Source organism: Petaurus breviceps, unplaced genomic scaffold (genome assembly GCF_028583685.1).
Source record: "Petaurus breviceps papuanus isolate PSGF00001 unplaced genomic scaffold, PetGlider_PUasm1.0 128, whole genome shotgun sequence".
In the NCBI taxonomy this organism is placed as follows: Eukaryota; Metazoa; Chordata; class Mammalia; order Diprotodontia; family Petauridae; genus Petaurus; species Petaurus breviceps.
Genome location: NW_027185664.1, coordinates 6252272 through 6270123, shown reverse-complemented (window position 1 = coordinate 6270123; position 17852 = coordinate 6252272). Strand labels below are relative to the sequence as shown.

The 17852-nt window shown below is 38.6% G+C and overlaps 1 protein-coding gene across 1 annotated transcript in view; it reads left to right on the top strand.

Annotated features, from left to right (window-relative positions):
- The window catches only part of LOC138171952 (one cut domain family member 2), a 66107-nt gene extending 62500 nt beyond the window's left edge, over positions 1 to 3607 (top strand). Inside the window, exon 2 of the mRNA XM_069101526.1 lies at positions 1720 to 3607. Coding sequence (XP_068957627.1) covers positions 1720 to 2006 — 287 coding nt within the window. The 3' untranslated portion in view covers positions 2007 to 3607. The remainder of the gene's footprint in view (positions 1 to 1719) is intronic.
- Positions 3608 to 17852: the final 14245 nt, after the last annotated feature.

Here is a 17852-nt window from a genome sequence, read left to right as displayed (position 1 = left end):
ATAAAACCACAGGTTAATGGGAATATTCGAGTAGAGACAAATATAATAATAATATCAATGCCTCCCTCCTAGTATCTCACATGAACAGAGAACTTTCAGCTTCTCCAAGTATTCTCATTTTTTCTCCACATCTACCCTACATTCCTCTAGGGGCAGATATCTCCACAGGTAAAATAAGGAAACACCCAAAGGTCATGGTTACTTGCCTAAGTAAGGTCCTGCAGAGGGTGTGAGGGTGGTGGGGCAGCCCCATGATGCTTCTCTTAGATCCTTTGGAATGCACGTTTCTTGAAGTCATGAATTGCTTCATTATTGTCTTTGCATCTCCAGCAGCAAGCACAATGTCTGGTATGAAGTAGAAGTTTACTAAATGCCTCCTAAAATGGAAAGGCTAAGGGAAAACCATCAGTTTTTCTCTGATCAATAAAAGCACATTGTTACCAATCAGTGAATATTAAATTACCATTGTCCTCCTCATCTTCTATGCAAAGTGAGGAAGGATAACATTGAACCCAGGAAACTGAGGCAGACAGAAATTTAGTGACTTGCCCGGGGTCACATAGCTAGTAAATATCTGAGGCTGGATTTAAACTCAGTCACTAGATCTCTTAGGTATTCTTATCTCCCACAACAATCTTATAAGATTGGTACACATTTTACTGAGGTGGAAACTGACACCAAGAAGGGTTAAGGGACTTGTTCGTGGTAATATAAAATGTCTAGTCCAGTGTCTAAGGTGGGATCTGAGCACAGGTTTTCCTGACTCCATATCCAGGACTCTAGTTGATATGTCATGATGCCTTTTACATCTATTCCTATTTACATCTGCTCCATGATGAACAATTTGAATCCCTATTTGTCCACAGAATTGACAAGAACTGTATTTTCAGGATTTTTTCCCCCAATCTCACATCCAGGTATTTGTTAGGTATTTTTTTAAGTCTAAAAGATGGGAATTTTGGTTGGGATAACAACTTTCTACTATCTCTTTGGGACTAATTTCTGTCATTTCTTTAAAAAAATTTTTCAAATGGCATTGAAGGGTTAATCTTGGGAAAAGTATGAAAAAACCCATTCCTCTTTAATGTTATAATCCAATTTTGAATTTACAAATTAAGGCTTAGGTTATCTGTTGATAGGCCTGGGAGGGGAGATTGTTCTGGGCGCACTGGAGGACACTCACCACTTAGTCAGAGAAGGAGGATGAGACCAAGGCAGGAACAGCTAGCAGAAGCCTGCAGGTCGGTGAGGGGCTGGCTCACCTGGGACTTGCGGGCACAGAGCTGAGGTCTGGAAGGCAGAGGTCTCTCACATCATTGTCACTTTGAGCAGAGTGATCATTTCCCTTACTTAGAGAGATGCAGGGATCCACACAACAATGATTATTGCTTTTGTTAGCACCTATTCCCAGAGTGGAAAAAAGGGTGGCTTTGTAAAGGGGGACCAGAAGGGGGAGGAAGGGATTATAATTTGCACAAATTTAGACCCTTTAATCTCCCCTAATTTTCCATCTTCTTCCTCCTCCCAACCATGAAGGCACCTTCCATCATAAAGTGATGAAGTTGGAAGCCTGGTTATTGACAGGTGGGCAGTTTGCACAATAAAGTTTAACAGTTTACATCCCTATCTATGGCTTCATCGATGCTGTCGATGGATCGCTTACTTGGTTTATGGGTACTTATGCATACATTGATTCTTCTTCTTCTCTTTCCCTTCAAGCATGCAAACGCAAAGAGCAAGAACCAAACAAAGACAGGAACAATTCCCAGAAGAAATCCCGCCTGGTTTTCACTGACCTCCAACGCCGAACACTCTTCGCCATCTTCAAGGAAAACAAGCGTCCATCCAAAGAGATGCAGATCACCATTTCTCAGCAGCTGGGACTGGAACTCACCACAGTGAGTAACTTCTTCATGAATGCCCGACGTCGCAGCTTGGAGAAATGGCAGGACGATTTAAGTACGGGGGGATCCTCATCGACCTCCAGCACTTGTACCAAAGCATGACTGAAAAAATCTAAATTGGGCACAAATAAATTCTAAAAGGAAAAAAAAACAACAAAAAAGCAAAAAGACACAGGATTCTTAGCTGGGGCCCTTCACTGGTGATTTGAAAGCACAATTCTCTCAAAAAAGAAATTTCTATTCTAGCTGTAATCATAGGACATGTGTTCTTTTTTATGGCTATGAGTCTAAGTGCAAGCTAAAAATTAGTCTGTTCCACAAAAATACTATTCTCTAAGCATGCTGAGCATACCAGAAACCCAAATGGGTCTCTCCTAAAAGCCAGTTAATTCCAGTGTGGTTTCAGCCACACTTGGGATTGCTTACAAACAAAACAATCCAACTCAGTCTTACTAGCCTCTTGCAGGCAAAGTTCCCATGAATAGCAGTGGGAATCTGGCCTGTGTGAGGAATCCCAAGTCTGGGATCCCCAGATGCTTCAGTTAAGAGGAGATTCTAGGAATATTTATGACCTCATTTGCTTTCCAAATGCTTAGCCTCCTCTCACTACAATATACCAAAGTTCACAGCCATAACTAGTGAAACCTAAAAATGATAATTACTGAGCACAAACCTTAAATGTGGAAATCAAATCCAAGAACCTGTTTTTCCAACTCAGGCATCTTTTTACCAAATGGTTGAGGAGCTTTTAGGTCGATCCAGTTGACAGCCTTCTTTCCCTTACCTCCAGAAAGTCTCATACGGTTCTGGATCGGTTAAAACAAAATCCATTCACTTGAGCTCAAAGTATCAAGCACAAAGATGATAACTATAGAAATAAGCAAGGTTCTGGATTCATTGCATCCGTATTGTCAAGACATTGATTCTGAAGTCATTAGCGGATAGCAAGGGAACAAGGATGGCTTCAAGCACATTTTACAGTTTGCCACCGATCCTGTGTTTGTACACGATGCAGACGCTCACTCAGGAGGCCAATTTAACTGCTATGGTACATGGAGCAAATGCAACATATTAAACGATCTAGATTTTTTTAGATCATTAGTGTATCCTCCTTGGTTATTGGCCATCTACTCCCTCCTACTGTGCATTGTTACCACAACATCCATCTCATTATTACTATTTCAAATTTTGTTGCTATTTCATACATTCCTTTGGTGGGGTCCCTCAATGTTTGCTGGCCTTGGGGGAAATTCCAACAACCAGCCAACACATCATCTCAATACGATTATTCATAACTTTTCATCTGAATCCCAAGCCTCTTTCATTGTTAAGTCATCCCTGTATAACGACTGATTAAATCTGGAGAAAACACAGCACACCAAAGAAGCAGAGTCCTGCAAACCAAAGACATTTCTTACTTGCCATTTTCTAGCCTAAAAATACTGTGATTACTTTTAGAAATCAGAATGCCTCTGCAACTCCAAATGGCACTCAGCTGTCGCATTTGGCCGGCCCTTTGGGTGAGCAGTATGGCAATGCCGAGAACATTAGCCAAGTCACACGGGGAGGGTTAACCACACTGGCTGTCCTTGGTGGTGACCAGCTTCCAAATGAGGCCTACAGTCCTTCTCCTGGAGATTGTGATGGTCACAATGTGCATATTTACCAGTGAATGGCCCCTGGAGAGCACCATTGGAGTGTTCAAAAGCAAGCCAAACACTGCAATGATTCTTTAAAGACACTTGAGACTTTTTTATGTATTATTTAATCGAAACCAAAGAAACTTTTCTGCACCTACTTCTGCAACAAACAAAAACTGTTCCATTAAAGATGAATAAGTAAAAAATGAGTAATAAATGAAAAACAACAAAGAAGAAGGAAAAAACAATACTGTGAGACACATTGTGTCTGGACAGACCTCTTGGGACATTTTTCGGAAGCAGATTTCAAAGAAAGGGTTGAAACAGGAATAGAAACAAAGAAAAGCCTCCATTGGCTGCTGCTTCATTTGACAACTCACTTGGTAATCTTAAAGTTGAAGATTGTCTTTAATTTGTGCCTATGCAGTTTTTCAAAAGAACAAGGAACAGAGCAACGGAAACCTCAACAGCTACAATACCAAAGATGAGGATTTCTCACACCTTTTGTTTCAGTTCATTATCTCTTCTTGCACAGCTAAAATGCTAATAGCATCATTGATTTGTGTAAAGGTAGTCAATTCTGTTTCTTTGAGCAACAAAAGAAAAGGGTCATTTATTTTATTTTATTTCCTGTTTTATTTTATTTCAATTTTTTTTTTTTGCTTTTATAGTCTCTACCCCAGCATGGAATCTTTCCAGAGGTACCACAGACTCCAAGTGTAAGATGTTGGGATACTTAACTAAGCTCTCTTCTCCATCCAGGGAATGTGGGAGAAGAGATTGTCACTTGAATGTTCTTTGCCTGACCACCTAAAATTTGTTCCTAGTATCCGAGCCTTATCATCAGGGGAGTGAAGGGGGACACTGTGCTGGGCAAATCTTTTCCCCTTCTACAATACCAAAGAGTTTGCCATCATGATAGCATTGTCTCCATGTAGTTGCTACATCTGAACAGGGCTCATTTCAGAAAACATGTAAAAATTATTGTGATTTCTACTTTTCTATTAGCTTTTAAAATCATCTATAAAGCTGCATTTCTAAGAGGAAATTTATATTCCTATATATGTATTAAAGTATATATGTTTTACATATGTGTTATTTATATAACACATATATACATATATATAGGATGTCCTAAAAGTCTTTGCACAGTTTTCAGCTTTAATAGCTTTAAACTGCACAAAGACTTTTGGAATACCCTGTATATATACATACACACATATATGTATACAAACCTAACTTGATATCCATGAGATCCAGAAAATATTGCTGTCAAAAAGTGACATGTTCTTGTTGTATGTTCGATTTGTTTAAGAATTGTAGTCATTTTCCATGCCATCCCTAAGGCAAAAAACCACTGTAGATGTATGGTATTTAGACTGAGATGAAATATCAGGCAAAATTTAAACTTATGACCACATGTTATGGAATTTTATCCACTAAATATGAATTTATCCTGCAACAAACTCATCATCTGCAGTTGGAGTGAATAAGATGTTCTAAGCCTCCACCTCAACCCATGGATTGTTATAAATCCTAGGTATTGTTCAGGATTGAACTAACAACAATAGGAAGTCCATCTTATGTAACTTCCAGGAAATATTCAATAGAGCTTCCCTACCCTGTTACCTAAGATGAGAATCCCCCTCAAAATGATACCATACCCCGTCATTGTTTTTCCTCAAGGAAATTCCATGTTCTTATAGCCTGCTCCAGCACATGTGGTTTTTAGACATGCTGAAATGGCTTTTAGTAGGGAAAAGTCCAAACTTGCTTTGAAAAGCAAATCAGGCTGTTCAGGGGGTGGTGATTATAGAACTATATCAAAAATCTGGATACGACCACAGTCAATTTGGAGGAATGGGGAAGAAAGGTAATGGTATCTTCCAGAACAGGAAAAAGCAAACCAAAGTTTAGAGAGACAGGTGTGTCTGGAACTTCCATGTCCTGAAGAGTTCTGTCTGCCCAAGGTATCTCCCCCAACTCTCCATCTATGGAGGTTCCTTTCAAATTGAGTGGCTTCATATGTGGAATGGAAGTCATGGCCTAGCAAGATAATCTTCTGGTCTTCAAATTCTTTGTTGCCTAAGTGGATATTCCTATTTTTTTTCTTGAATTCAAAAAATTCTATCTTACTCAAAAACACTTTAATTCATTCTTTCAATCACCAAGCATTTATTATCTTCATTCTTCATCTTCATACTTCATCCTCCCTCCTCAATGAAAAAAAGATCATTATAACAAATATGCAAAGTCAAAGAAAAAAAAATCCTATATTGACCATGTCCAAAAATGTCAGCAAACATTTATTAAATATCTGCTATGGGCAAGATATTTTGCTAATTTCATCTCATTTCCTCCCCAATCCTCCATGGTACTGAGAAAAAAAAAGTGTTCCAGGGTAGAAAATATTCACCATGTAGAATAATAAAAGCAAACTTTCCCTTGGACATGTTCCCTCTCGAATCAGGACAGCCCGCCTTTGCCCAGAGAGTGGTCTAAAGGACCATTGCTTCCTGCAAATGAGAAGTCTTAGTGTCCAGATGCCTAAACTCTATGTGGGATTGTTATCTTCAGAAGGTGTTCAGTCTGAAGGAAACTATTTTTTGGATAACCTTGTCAGCAAAAGAGAGAACTTTACCTTGGGGCACCAGTCACATATACCTCCAACTTCTCTTGTGTTTGGGAAAAGGTTACACTATGTAAAGAAGACAAGAATGTCCCTCCAAATTTTTTAACAAAATCTTCCATAATCTGAGATTTTTGTTCTTAAGAGAGAACATACACACATAGCTTTTAAAGTTTCAAGTCTCCTTATGTCAGAAGATTCTAGATTTAGAAGTCATCCAATCCAACTCCTTTATTTCATAGAACCCAGTCAGATTAACTGATTTGATCATGGTCAACCAGGCAGTGGATTATAGATCCAGGATTGGTACCCAGGACAGCCCCCTCCAAATACAGTACTCTTTCCATACACCAGACCACCACTCAGCTAAGCTCTAAAATATAGCCTATTGTCTTAAAGCCTGAAAGAAAAAAAAACCAAGCATTCATGACCTGAAAAGGTGATAGGATCTAATTGAGTTCATTTTCCTATATTTTCTGATTTGATGGTTTCTAAGGGGAAAAAACCTAATAATTGTACCTGTTTTCTATTTAGTGCAAATCCCTTTAATCACAGAAATATCATCAATGCAACATAATAGCATAAGGACAGAATGAAGTAGGGATTTTACAACCAATTTCATACTCTAGTGTTACATGGAGTATGTAGGTTATCAGCTGTGGTGTGGAAGGGATAAGTATGCTGTATGGCTACAAATCTTGAAATTTAGTAGTCAATAATAATGAAAAATACCTATAACACAAAAAATGTCCCCAAAGTAAATATCCCCTTAATTTGGGGGATGTTCTTTTGTTTGTACTATTATAGAAGGTATGGGTAGTTACCATTATATATATGCCCACTGCAACATAATGCAAGGATGCAGATGAAACCAGTCTGTAGTCCTCCTGATTTCCGGATATGCCTTTGAAATTGAGGGACTTGGATGTGGCATGGAAGCTGTAACCTAGAAACACATCCTTCTAGCTCATATTTTCAACATTCCTCCTAGTCTACATGGGTTTTCCTTTACTTTTTCCTCATAGTGATATTAATTTAATAATTCATGGGGCTCTGCCTCATTATTTTGTTCATTCTTGGCATTCCATGCCCCCTTCCATTTGGCTGCAAATATGTGCTGGGGAAATGCAATCTAACTTCCATTTAAACAAAGGAAAACATAAGAAAGAAGGTAAATCTTTTGCATGTCTCTTTATTATCATCAAAAGCAAACAACGATTGCTAGAGTCAAATTAAATGCCATTTAGATTCCCTATTTTTCCCTCTCTTCAATCAGTACGGTGACCTGAAAGCTGACTATATTGAAAATATCATGAGAATGCTGGAAACAAAACAGCACTTGAGACAGTCTGGGTGGGATTACAGGGGGTCTGATTTGGCTTATGTCACCAAAAGTATAAAAATGTACACCTATATTCAACTTCGATTTTCAGAAGATTGTACTAATCTTAGGTTTTTTATATATCTGCCACTGGAATGATGACAAAAACAAAAAGATGAGGCCTAATGATATCCAGGAACAATAAGATACCTTGAAAAATAAAAGTGACCCATATCATATATGCAGCCACCTTGCAGATCACCACCAAGGTTTAAAGCAGGCTTGGAGTGCAAAAAATAGATGATTTTGACCTTCTGTGTGGTCTAGGTTTCATCACCTTGATAGGAGAGGGAAATCTGGGCGGCTCATAGTATTTTGGCATTTATCTGCAATGACAGATAACTAGACAAGTGTTTCACTAGGCTCTCAATCTAGGAGGAATGCTCTCTATAAGAACAGATAATTGCAGTTATAAAGTTAAAGAAATTGTTTCTCAGAATTGGATGAGAGCATGAAGGAAGTCTAAGTCCAGTTTTGACCTTAAGCTTGAAGTGCTCTCCCCTGGCCCAGGATTCTTTAATAAAGAAGGGACTGTCCCATATTGTCAAACAAATCCCACGTAGTTGGGAATTGTCATCACCAATTTCTATTCCTCTCCAGGGAAAACACTTCTTTTTTTTTTCCAAGAAGCCTTTGGGCATCCATTCAGGATGCTTAGGAAAGAATTATGCTGAATCAGAATCAGCCGTACAATCATGCTGGGTCTCATGTTAATGAACAACAACAAAAAAGGTTTACATAAAGGTTGCTGTTTCACATGACCTGAATCCTTAGGGGAGCCATAGTTCCAGGGAGAACAAAACTCCTCACCCATCTCAAACCCCAGCTCTCTGACAAACAGAAGCAGATTAAGTCAAGAATCCAAGATTTCCTTCTAGTTTTTCACGCTGAGTCCATTGAAACTAACCAGTTAGTGTCTTTCTGAAGGAAAAATGGTTCTTGTATGTCCCTGCAAGATTGGACTTCTTGCTTCCTCGGTCATTCACTCCATCAAAATCTTCCATTCCATTATATCTTACAATAGGATTCTTTTCATAGCACTGACTTTGGTAAATGAGTCTTCTCTGAAACATATACAGTACGTATGCTTGAATGTGCACAGATAACATATAGTAGGAATATATTATCATCAATGTCATGTCTATCATGGCAGCAACACATTGTCACATTAAAGTATCAGCACTGCATGTGTCCAAGTGTATACTCACATGCACACTATATACTGTGTGACATTAACACTCAAAATTGTATTTCATGTGTCTATGGTACATCTACCATGTGCATCTTTTCATTTCTTTATTGTAACATTGAAAACCAAAGTGCAAAAAAACAAAACAAAACCCCAAGTCCCAGCATCTTTTGTGTGTATCCTTGGAGATACTTTCATTTGGGCACATCTAAGATGAATTCAACTTGTAAGAAACCTTGAATATTGTTTAATCATCTGTGAAGGAATGAAGAATGTGCTTGATTATTTCGGTTGAATAGCTTTATTCTGGATCTTTTTTAACTAAGGCTAATTCCAAAGACCCAGGAAAGGATGAAACCAGCAAAGCAAAGCTCAAACCAAGCTAGAGAAAGAGGACTCTCATTTCTGAGGGTCAAGTCAGCAATGACTTAGCTCTGGGGAGGTTGTGCTAGCTTTGGGGAAGAGGGAGGGAGGGAGGGAGGGAATTGGTATTTTTTTCTTGCTTGTCACAATATCTTAAATATGTTCAAAGAAAGTGAGAAAGCTTTATAGGTTACATCACTGACTTTACATTAATTAAGGGGATCTGAAAGTGTTGTAAAGTTTTGTTCAAAAATTGAAACTGAAAAAATAGTTTCACGATTTTCTTTTATTTTCATGACAGACTTGGGCTATGACCCCATAGGCTAACTACCAATAATGTAATTAATTTATTTAAATTAGTTTCTAGACCAAAAATGTATAGAAATTTTTTTCTTAATTATTTAATTCATCCTTGATTAGCTTTGATTTTATATGTTGTACTTATTTATCAAAATCTAGAAGGGTAGTGAGTGCATCAGAGATGCAGAATTTTTTAAATGAGAACACTGAAGGTTAGTTTGCTTTATAAAGCAGCCAAATTCTGTTACAGACAGGAAAGAAATACTGGTTACACTTTTTTCATTTTAAGCATTTGAGATTTTTTTCCTTTCATTAATTTTCGGTCAATTGTTTAAATACTGACAATTAAATTATTTAACATGAGCTCGCAACCCCACCTGGTCCAATGGTGAGCTTCACCTTTTAATTATTGTGGCCCATGAAGCCTTCATAATGTAACTTATTTATTTAACTTATTCCATGCCTGCTGCAGGTGCACTTGTATAGTTTATATTTTTTATTTAAGACAACAGAAAGCACTACATTTTCTTTGCTGTCAGAACAACAGAGCGAATTTCATGGACAAGCAACAAGTCTTCAACCTGAACCCATGCATTCAGAAACAAAAGCCAGGACCGGACTTCACTGGCCTGGACTTTGGGGCTTCTACAACATAAACTAGGGATGGGGGGGGGGGGGGGGAGGGAATCCAAAACAAAACCAAAAAATCATGACAAGCAAAAAGAGAGAAACCCTTCCATTAGCTGCTTCCAAGAATGAACTCTGTGTGTGTAAAACCACCACCAACCAAAAAACAAAACAAAACCAAAAAAAAGGAAAAAAGAGAAAACAAGAGAAAAAACTTTCTATTTCTAGTGAGAACCAAAGAAGGCTACCTCACTGACTTTTTCCATTTGTAATTTTAATCGTGTTGATGATACCAAAGATACCAAAGATTTCTTTCTCTGTGCGGTCTGCATTTTGCTTGTGCTCTTTTATAGTTTGAAGTCTTCTCTTTGACGTATGGTGTGTACAGCCACAGCTCAGATACCCCAAAGAAATAGATACTTAGGCAGTGGTGGCTGTTGACTCAGGAAGGAATGTTTTCTGTGTTTCTTTCATTTGTTTGCTGCGCATCAAGAAACGTGGTCCAAGTGTTTGGGGCACAACTTCAGGGGATACTGCAATTGGATTCCAATGAACTTCTGGAATAAATCTGGAACTAAATTAATGCGGTGGGGTTGGAGATGACTGGTTGGGAATGGATATCGGGTCCACTTCCATCAACCCCACTGCTGCCTCATAATTATATGGGTCCAGATTTTAAATCATATTCTCTCAGAAAATCAAACCTTAAAATGTTAGAGCTGGAAGGCAGAAAACATCTATTAATATAATTTTAATGGGAAAAGGTCCTCTGATGAGGCCCAGAGGAGATAAGTGATGGTGTCACAAATAGTTTAACAGCAGGACTTAGCATATTCTTTTGCATTACTCCGGTGCTCTCTCACACTCACCCCTCCTTTCTAAATAAGTCAAAAATAAGATGACTCAATAGCTACCAAAATCATTCAACATTAAGAATAGATTAGTAATGCTTATTTAATCATTCAACATTAAGAATAGATTAGTAATGCTTATTTAATCATTCAACATTAAGAATAGATTAGTAATGCTTATTTAACATGTTCACCCTGCAAAAAACAATTGTGGGCATATTCTGGGAGTCACCATACTGGGTGGCGAGCATAATTGGCAAGCTCAAGAAAAGCTTTTTCATGAAAATAATGTTCCTACTTCTACCAAGTCAGACTTTGGTCTTAATTAGGCTACCTGCATTGGTCACACTCCTTGGATAACGGCCACATCTCCATTTTGCCTTGTATTGACTAAGTGTGATCTGTCGCCCCACAGGGAAAAGGGCAGGGCAAGGAGTACTATTTGGCCTTTTCACATTAATGAATTTTTGCTGTTGTCAGATATGCCAGATAAAATAAATTTGGTTGATGCTAGAGAAAAATTAATTCCTTTCTTATGTGCATTGTTCTTTTGCCTTTTTTTTTAGTGCATTTCATTACTAGGCCTAATCCAATATTTTTTCACACAGGTATGAGGTAGCCTTACATCCATGGATATGGTAAGAGAAGATCTAGGTATATGAAGAGTTAAAATTTTAGAACACCATGTGTGCCAATTTAAGAAATGATTACTTAACTGTTTCCTCTCTCTTGCTTGTTAAATTAATTAGTCTTCTTTTTGGTTTCTTCTCATCTCCATGAAATGATTAAATTGCTATTAAGCTCCATTCATCAAAGTGGACTTGTGTGTAAGCCAGTGAAGTCATTCATAGCTTTCAACCAAATAGGTTTTAGACACATTCAAAGATGCTTGTAGTCTATACGGCTATGTACTGAGTAACAGAGCAATGAGCTGTCACATAATATGGAGTCTTGAGCTCTTAGATGGGACATTTAGTCAGAGAAGGTAGGGAACATCTGGTGACAGATACGAAGGCCCACCAATCTCACCCCCACCCCACTCACCCCCCAGGCATGCAGTAGACTTGGCAGAGGACATTAAAGTAAATAACGACATCTTATGGAGAAGCCGCCATTTTGTCCAATGTGCCCACTTTTTCATTGCTCCTACACATTGTCCCGATAATCTTGCAATTTATTCTCCTCCCCTTCCTCATCTATGATGAACTGCTCCTATCCTAAACTAGGCAATCCTGAACCAGACAGCAAGGCCTTGTGAACACAACAAAGACGCTTTGATTCTCTCCCCCTTTCCTCATGTAGTTAAAATTCACAGGATACTAGCCAGACATGGAGATGACCTAATTTACTGAATCAGGTGGGTCGCTTTCCCCCACCCAAACCTCCTCCCAACCAGTCAACGGGGAGAATCCATTCAGAACGATGGCAGCCTGAACACAGAAAACATCCTTGATTGTCAGAACCCTCCACAGCAAATCCTCATCAGTCTCATGCTTCACTTGCAAAGGGTGACATAACCACGGGACGAGTGCCTTGCTTGAACCAAAGCAACGACTTAGCCAGTCTGGACCTCTCTGTGCTTTTTTTAATCCTTCCTGTGAATACCTCAGCTTCAACTGGGCCTCCAAACTGTACCTGGTGGACTTATTGTACTGTGGTGCTTTGTATTGCAACCCTGCAAAGAACAAGATTTGTAACAATACCAAAGGTTCTTTATCTATCTTTCCTCCCTCTGTCTCCCCTTGTTCTTCTGCCCTTTTCTAGTTCTTCACGGTTCCAAAGCTTTAATATAAACCTGGGCATGTTGGCAATGCAGACCGCACAATTCCTTACCGAATTTTCTCAGATATACCTCATAGATAATAGTGTTTAGAATAATGTTATATAGCGTATGTAATAAATTATTCACTGTTTCTTTTGGTAACTGTGATTTAAAAAAGAAAAATGCTTTATATGTTTTAGGTTGTGCTTTTGTAATAGACAAAAAAGGTGCGCTTAAAAAATGTACATCCCTTCTCCCCCCCCCCCCCCCCCCCCCTTCGCACTTTTTTTTTTTTTTTTTGGGGAAAGTTGCAGAATGAGCCCAAAGTTTACAGTTTCATATTTTGCTGAAGAAACAATCTGTGTTCATTTGCTGTCTTGAAAACAAATTATTTTCTACATTTGTGCTACTTGGTCTGAACAATTAATTGTCCTGTGTTAACAGTGTAGTATTAAAATTAGCAACTGCCAATCAGTGCTATAATTTTATGCATGAGGCTAAAAACTTAGCAGTGTGATGCATTGTGGTTCTTAATAGCAGGATTCTTCATTTGCAACTAGACCTTTCCCTTTGGTTTTAATGGACTTTATTTATGCATGGGAGCCTGTCGTTTGTTAGCAATTGTGGAACAGTTGTGTATACATTAAACTGTGAAAATGTGCACAGTTCAGCCTCAGACAGTGGTAATATTGGTTTATGCTGGGAGATGTCTCACTTCTAAAAGTACCTTTATTATAGGCCTGGATTTCAAAAGGAGACCGATTGAATAGGCTCCATAACTTACAATGTTGTTCAAAGTTGGAGTCAATCAACTTGCAACACCCAAATCATGCTCCTTGTCACCCACATGCACCCAACTGATTCAGGGAGTAGTTCAAAAATATGCATGGAAAAATGAACAAATTGGGCAAGTTTCCCCACCCCCCATCACACACTAAAAGAAGTTGTTCCGGCTTTATGGCAGCAGCCCTAAACCGACCATACCTTGAATAAGGAGAACTCAGTTTATCCCTATGTTTGCCCCAACAACAATTCTGTCATTTTTGCTGAGAACAACCAAGTTGACTATCTGTGCTTGGTTTCTGCTTGTCTTTTGCAATCATGTCAGCTTTCAGCATGAACACACACGGATTCAGGATTAACAATCCTCTTCTAACTCTGCTGCCTATTATGCCTGACAACTCTGCACACAATCCCAGTAATACAGTCCAAAGAATGTGGCTATACCACACACTCCTATAAGCCTTCCTATGCAACTGAATTTCAGTTCTCCCTAGAGTACACCATGGCTCACCTGGGTTGACCTAACTCTTAATTGAGGTAGCTTCCTTTTCCCATTCTTTTGCCATCCTGTTTCAAAGGGGGTCTGCATTAGGATTTGCTTTGAACCAAGTTCAAGACAACTATCATGACCCAAACTCCCTGATTCTCTGAGGCATCCGAATCTTTAAAAATTCTTTTTGTTGTTGTTGATGTTGCTGCACTGGAATTGGTAAATTTCTTCCTTTTTTAATATTTGGGTTTCAAGACCCATGTGCAAGTTTCACATCAACTTCCTGAACCAACCATGCTCAATCTGAAAGCAAGTCAACAACTCAACACACGTCCTGGTGCATAGGAGAGTACAGCTTCCAATCCAGTGGTGTCAAGGGGCAGTCTGCTATGCAAGACATTCAAGGTCACCCCCCAGTAGAGTGTCTATATTGTCTAGTAATTGAGAATATATTGGAAATGTGCTTTCATTAGTGCAAAGACACATATTTTTATTTGGCCTTATAAAGTAGATTGTGATAATGAAAGCTTTGTAATATAGTCTGTTTATTTTTTTCCCTTATTTATCTGCCAAAGATGGTAATGGATACAAAAATTTTAAATAGGTTTTTGTAAGACAGTTAATGATTGTAATAGTGTTAATTTTCCAGAAAGCTTTATATGTTCTTCCGCAATAAGCCAAATCAATATTTGTTTCAGCAAAGGTTTCCTCACGCTCGCAGGTCCACAAACTGTTCCAAGTGAAACTGATGTAATTTCTACAGAGTTCAAACGCATTTTCAATCCAAAGAAAACCAAAGGGTATATGAGACAATGAGCGTACCCGGCCCTGTTTAGCACAGGCCATGCAAGAGCCCACTAGCCAAGCTTTGCCAAGAAGAATTGTCTTATGAAATTTGAGGTTTATTTTGTTACGCCATTTTATGTCCTTTTATTTTAAACTTTGTGGAAGGTGATATGTTGAATCGAGTGTAAGCTAAGTTTTCCAGACAATTAAAGTAGCTACATCATGAATGTTATTTTATTATTAAAGGGTTTTTACTCAACACATTGTGCCAGTAGAAGTCCTTTTCCTTGAAGACACAAGATCCCAGGGTTGGTTTGGATTTGTTCAGAGCTTCTGCCTTCACTATTGACTGGGCCATATCAAGAAGACAATGGGGAAAACATGACTTTTTCTGGGGAAATAAAAGGTCTTAGGCTGGAAGAGGCTTTCATAGCTCCAGTCCAAGGAATGGAACCTCTATGTGCAGTCATCTTCAAAGGAGATCTGGGACACACTTCTATAGACTCTTCACTGGGTGGGCATTCTTAACTAAATGCATCTTCTGAGGCCATTTGGCTTACAATACCCAAGAGATTTCCAGAATATAAAATAAATTTTAGGATAAAGAGAAAAGAAACACAGAGGGGGAAAAAGAAATTCCAGACACACAACAATCTCTCTGTTCAGTCAGTCAGGTGGACAACAATTAACAAACATTTATTAAGCATCTGCTATATGCCTGGCACTATGCTGAGTGCTAGGGATAGAATGGAAGGCAAAACTCATTACCTAATCTCGTGGACCTTACTTTCGATTGGGGGAAACTACATGCAAACAACTATGTGTAAACCTATATAGATATAGAGGTGTGTGTACATACATATACACACATGCATACATGCATACATATATGTATTTGTACATCTTGTTTACAATATAATCAAAATACAGATATGTAATAAATTATAGATAATCAATAGAGGGAAGGCACTAGCATTTAAGGGGTCCCACTGCAGTCGCCACTCTTCTCCTATTTTGGCTATTACTACCAACCAAGTCCATCAAATGCTCCTGGGGGGGGGGGGGGGAAGGTAGTGTATGAAAGCTGTCTTTACCGGAGACTCTTTTTCTAAAAGACTCCTCCTCATCTCTAACATGAGTATACACCGCAGAAGGTCCAGGTCCCTTGAAGGAAGCAGTGGCACTCCTACCATCAACAAGCTGGCGTACAAAGCCACAAACCCCTCCCAAATCCCAAGCATCCTGGCGGCTTCCTCCTTGTGCTCTAACTATAACTTCTGGGAAGAAAAATCAGAATACATTTGGAAAACACAGAGAGGAATGGTTCGGGATTTCTGGATATGCTGTGGAGGTGAAGGTTTTGGGGAGGAACGATTTAGATAATCCCAATCTCTCTGAACTGAAAGAGACAAGAGCAGGAATGAGGAAACACACTTCCCTTCTATATCTTACTGTTTTCCCCAATGGGCAATTGACATGCCTACACTGTTGGCCTTTCTTTTGGTCCTACCCTAGGTATAAAGACCTGGGATGTACCTATCAAAGTGACAAAGCACATATAGCCTCAACATTTAATTTTCCTGAGCTCAAGTGCTTTTTTTCCCATGCAAAACACAAGAAGAGGCAAATGAGGTGTTCCTTTGGGTTCTAGAGTCTGGGATGTTTCAGATTAGCCGGATTGATCTTTAAGATGAAATATTTGGCCACTGACATGTCTAATCTATTTGTTATCATTGTTTTTTAAAATCTGTTCTGAAAATGTATCCAGTTCACTGAAAACTTATTCTTTGCTTAGTTCTGAAATTCTAAATACTGTTATTTTTATTTTTCACCCATCTTGAGTGAAAAGATGGATTTGAAAAGCCTTTGGTGATCATACCACCAGCTGGCCCATTCCTTAAGGCAAGGTTTTAATAGAATTCATAGAATTTAATAGAATTTCAGCTTTCTGAATATGTCACAGTAAATTCCACTGACCCAACCCAGACTAGCAAAGTTTGGGGAATGTCATTGATACTGAGAGAGCAATAATGGTCACAAGAGAGGTTAGAAAACGACTTGATAATTGAAGCTCCTGAAACAAGGTTCATAGAGAAAAGAGATCAAACAACTCAGAATTGTTTATGTTTTGGTGTTTGTTAGTTCTTTTTTCCCCTTTGAAATCAAGTGTCTAATTGCTCGATCTTTTTTCTGATCACAGTCAAGAACCACTCAGTTTTTCCTACACAAAGATCTGATTACATGGTACCTTCATAAGCCCAGGTACTTAGGTACTGACAATATCCAATTATCTGCTTTTACATAAAAAAATTAGCCATCCCTAAAATGTGTTCGCTGACTATAGAAAGATAAATCAATTTCTCCCACCCTTTCTGTCCCAACTTTCTCTCCTGATTATTAAGAATTTACCAACATAGTACTGATGATTCTTTCATTGGTCGATGGGCTGTTATAGAAAAATTATCTACCCAGTAAAGTTTTAAATAAATGTTCAGGGTCTCTACCTTCAACTAAGTGTATAGCCAGACTCAGAAACATTTCTGCATTGGATAGGAATACAAGAAGTTGTATCATGTGAACCTTCTTCCCCTTGGTCTGTATTCTCAGATGCTCTTCTTTTGGCCAGGGAAACGTTTTAAAATTAACGAACTGGGAAGTTCTGCATAACTTCCTTCTATCTTTCAGTCTATTGGCCGCTTCGTGGTAATTAGAATGGGGAAGGGAGGAGAAGCAAATGCAAAGAAAGGAAAGAGTTTTCCACAACTTTGCTTTAAGTTAGATATATTTTTTCTCCAATCAGTAGGGAACAAGAGAATGAGCAGATACTTTGGTTTATCGTATTTTGTTTTTCTTCTCAATAGCAAAGAGAACAACAAAGTTGCAGGGAAATGGAAGCTTGTTTACAATTACCCTCTACCATATGTCTTATGGATCTTTGTCAGATTTAGGGTTGAGTGTCTCAAGAGATGGAGCTCCTACCACTGCCTTTCAGAAAACCACCCTTCCATTGAGTAGAAATGCACAGAAACATAAACCCCACCTACCAGTCATGTTCTAGTTTTCGTCCCCAAAATATACAGAGTTATATAGAACCAGATCCCTATCCACTCTGACTTTCCATCAAAATCCAATGCTACCGTAATATTT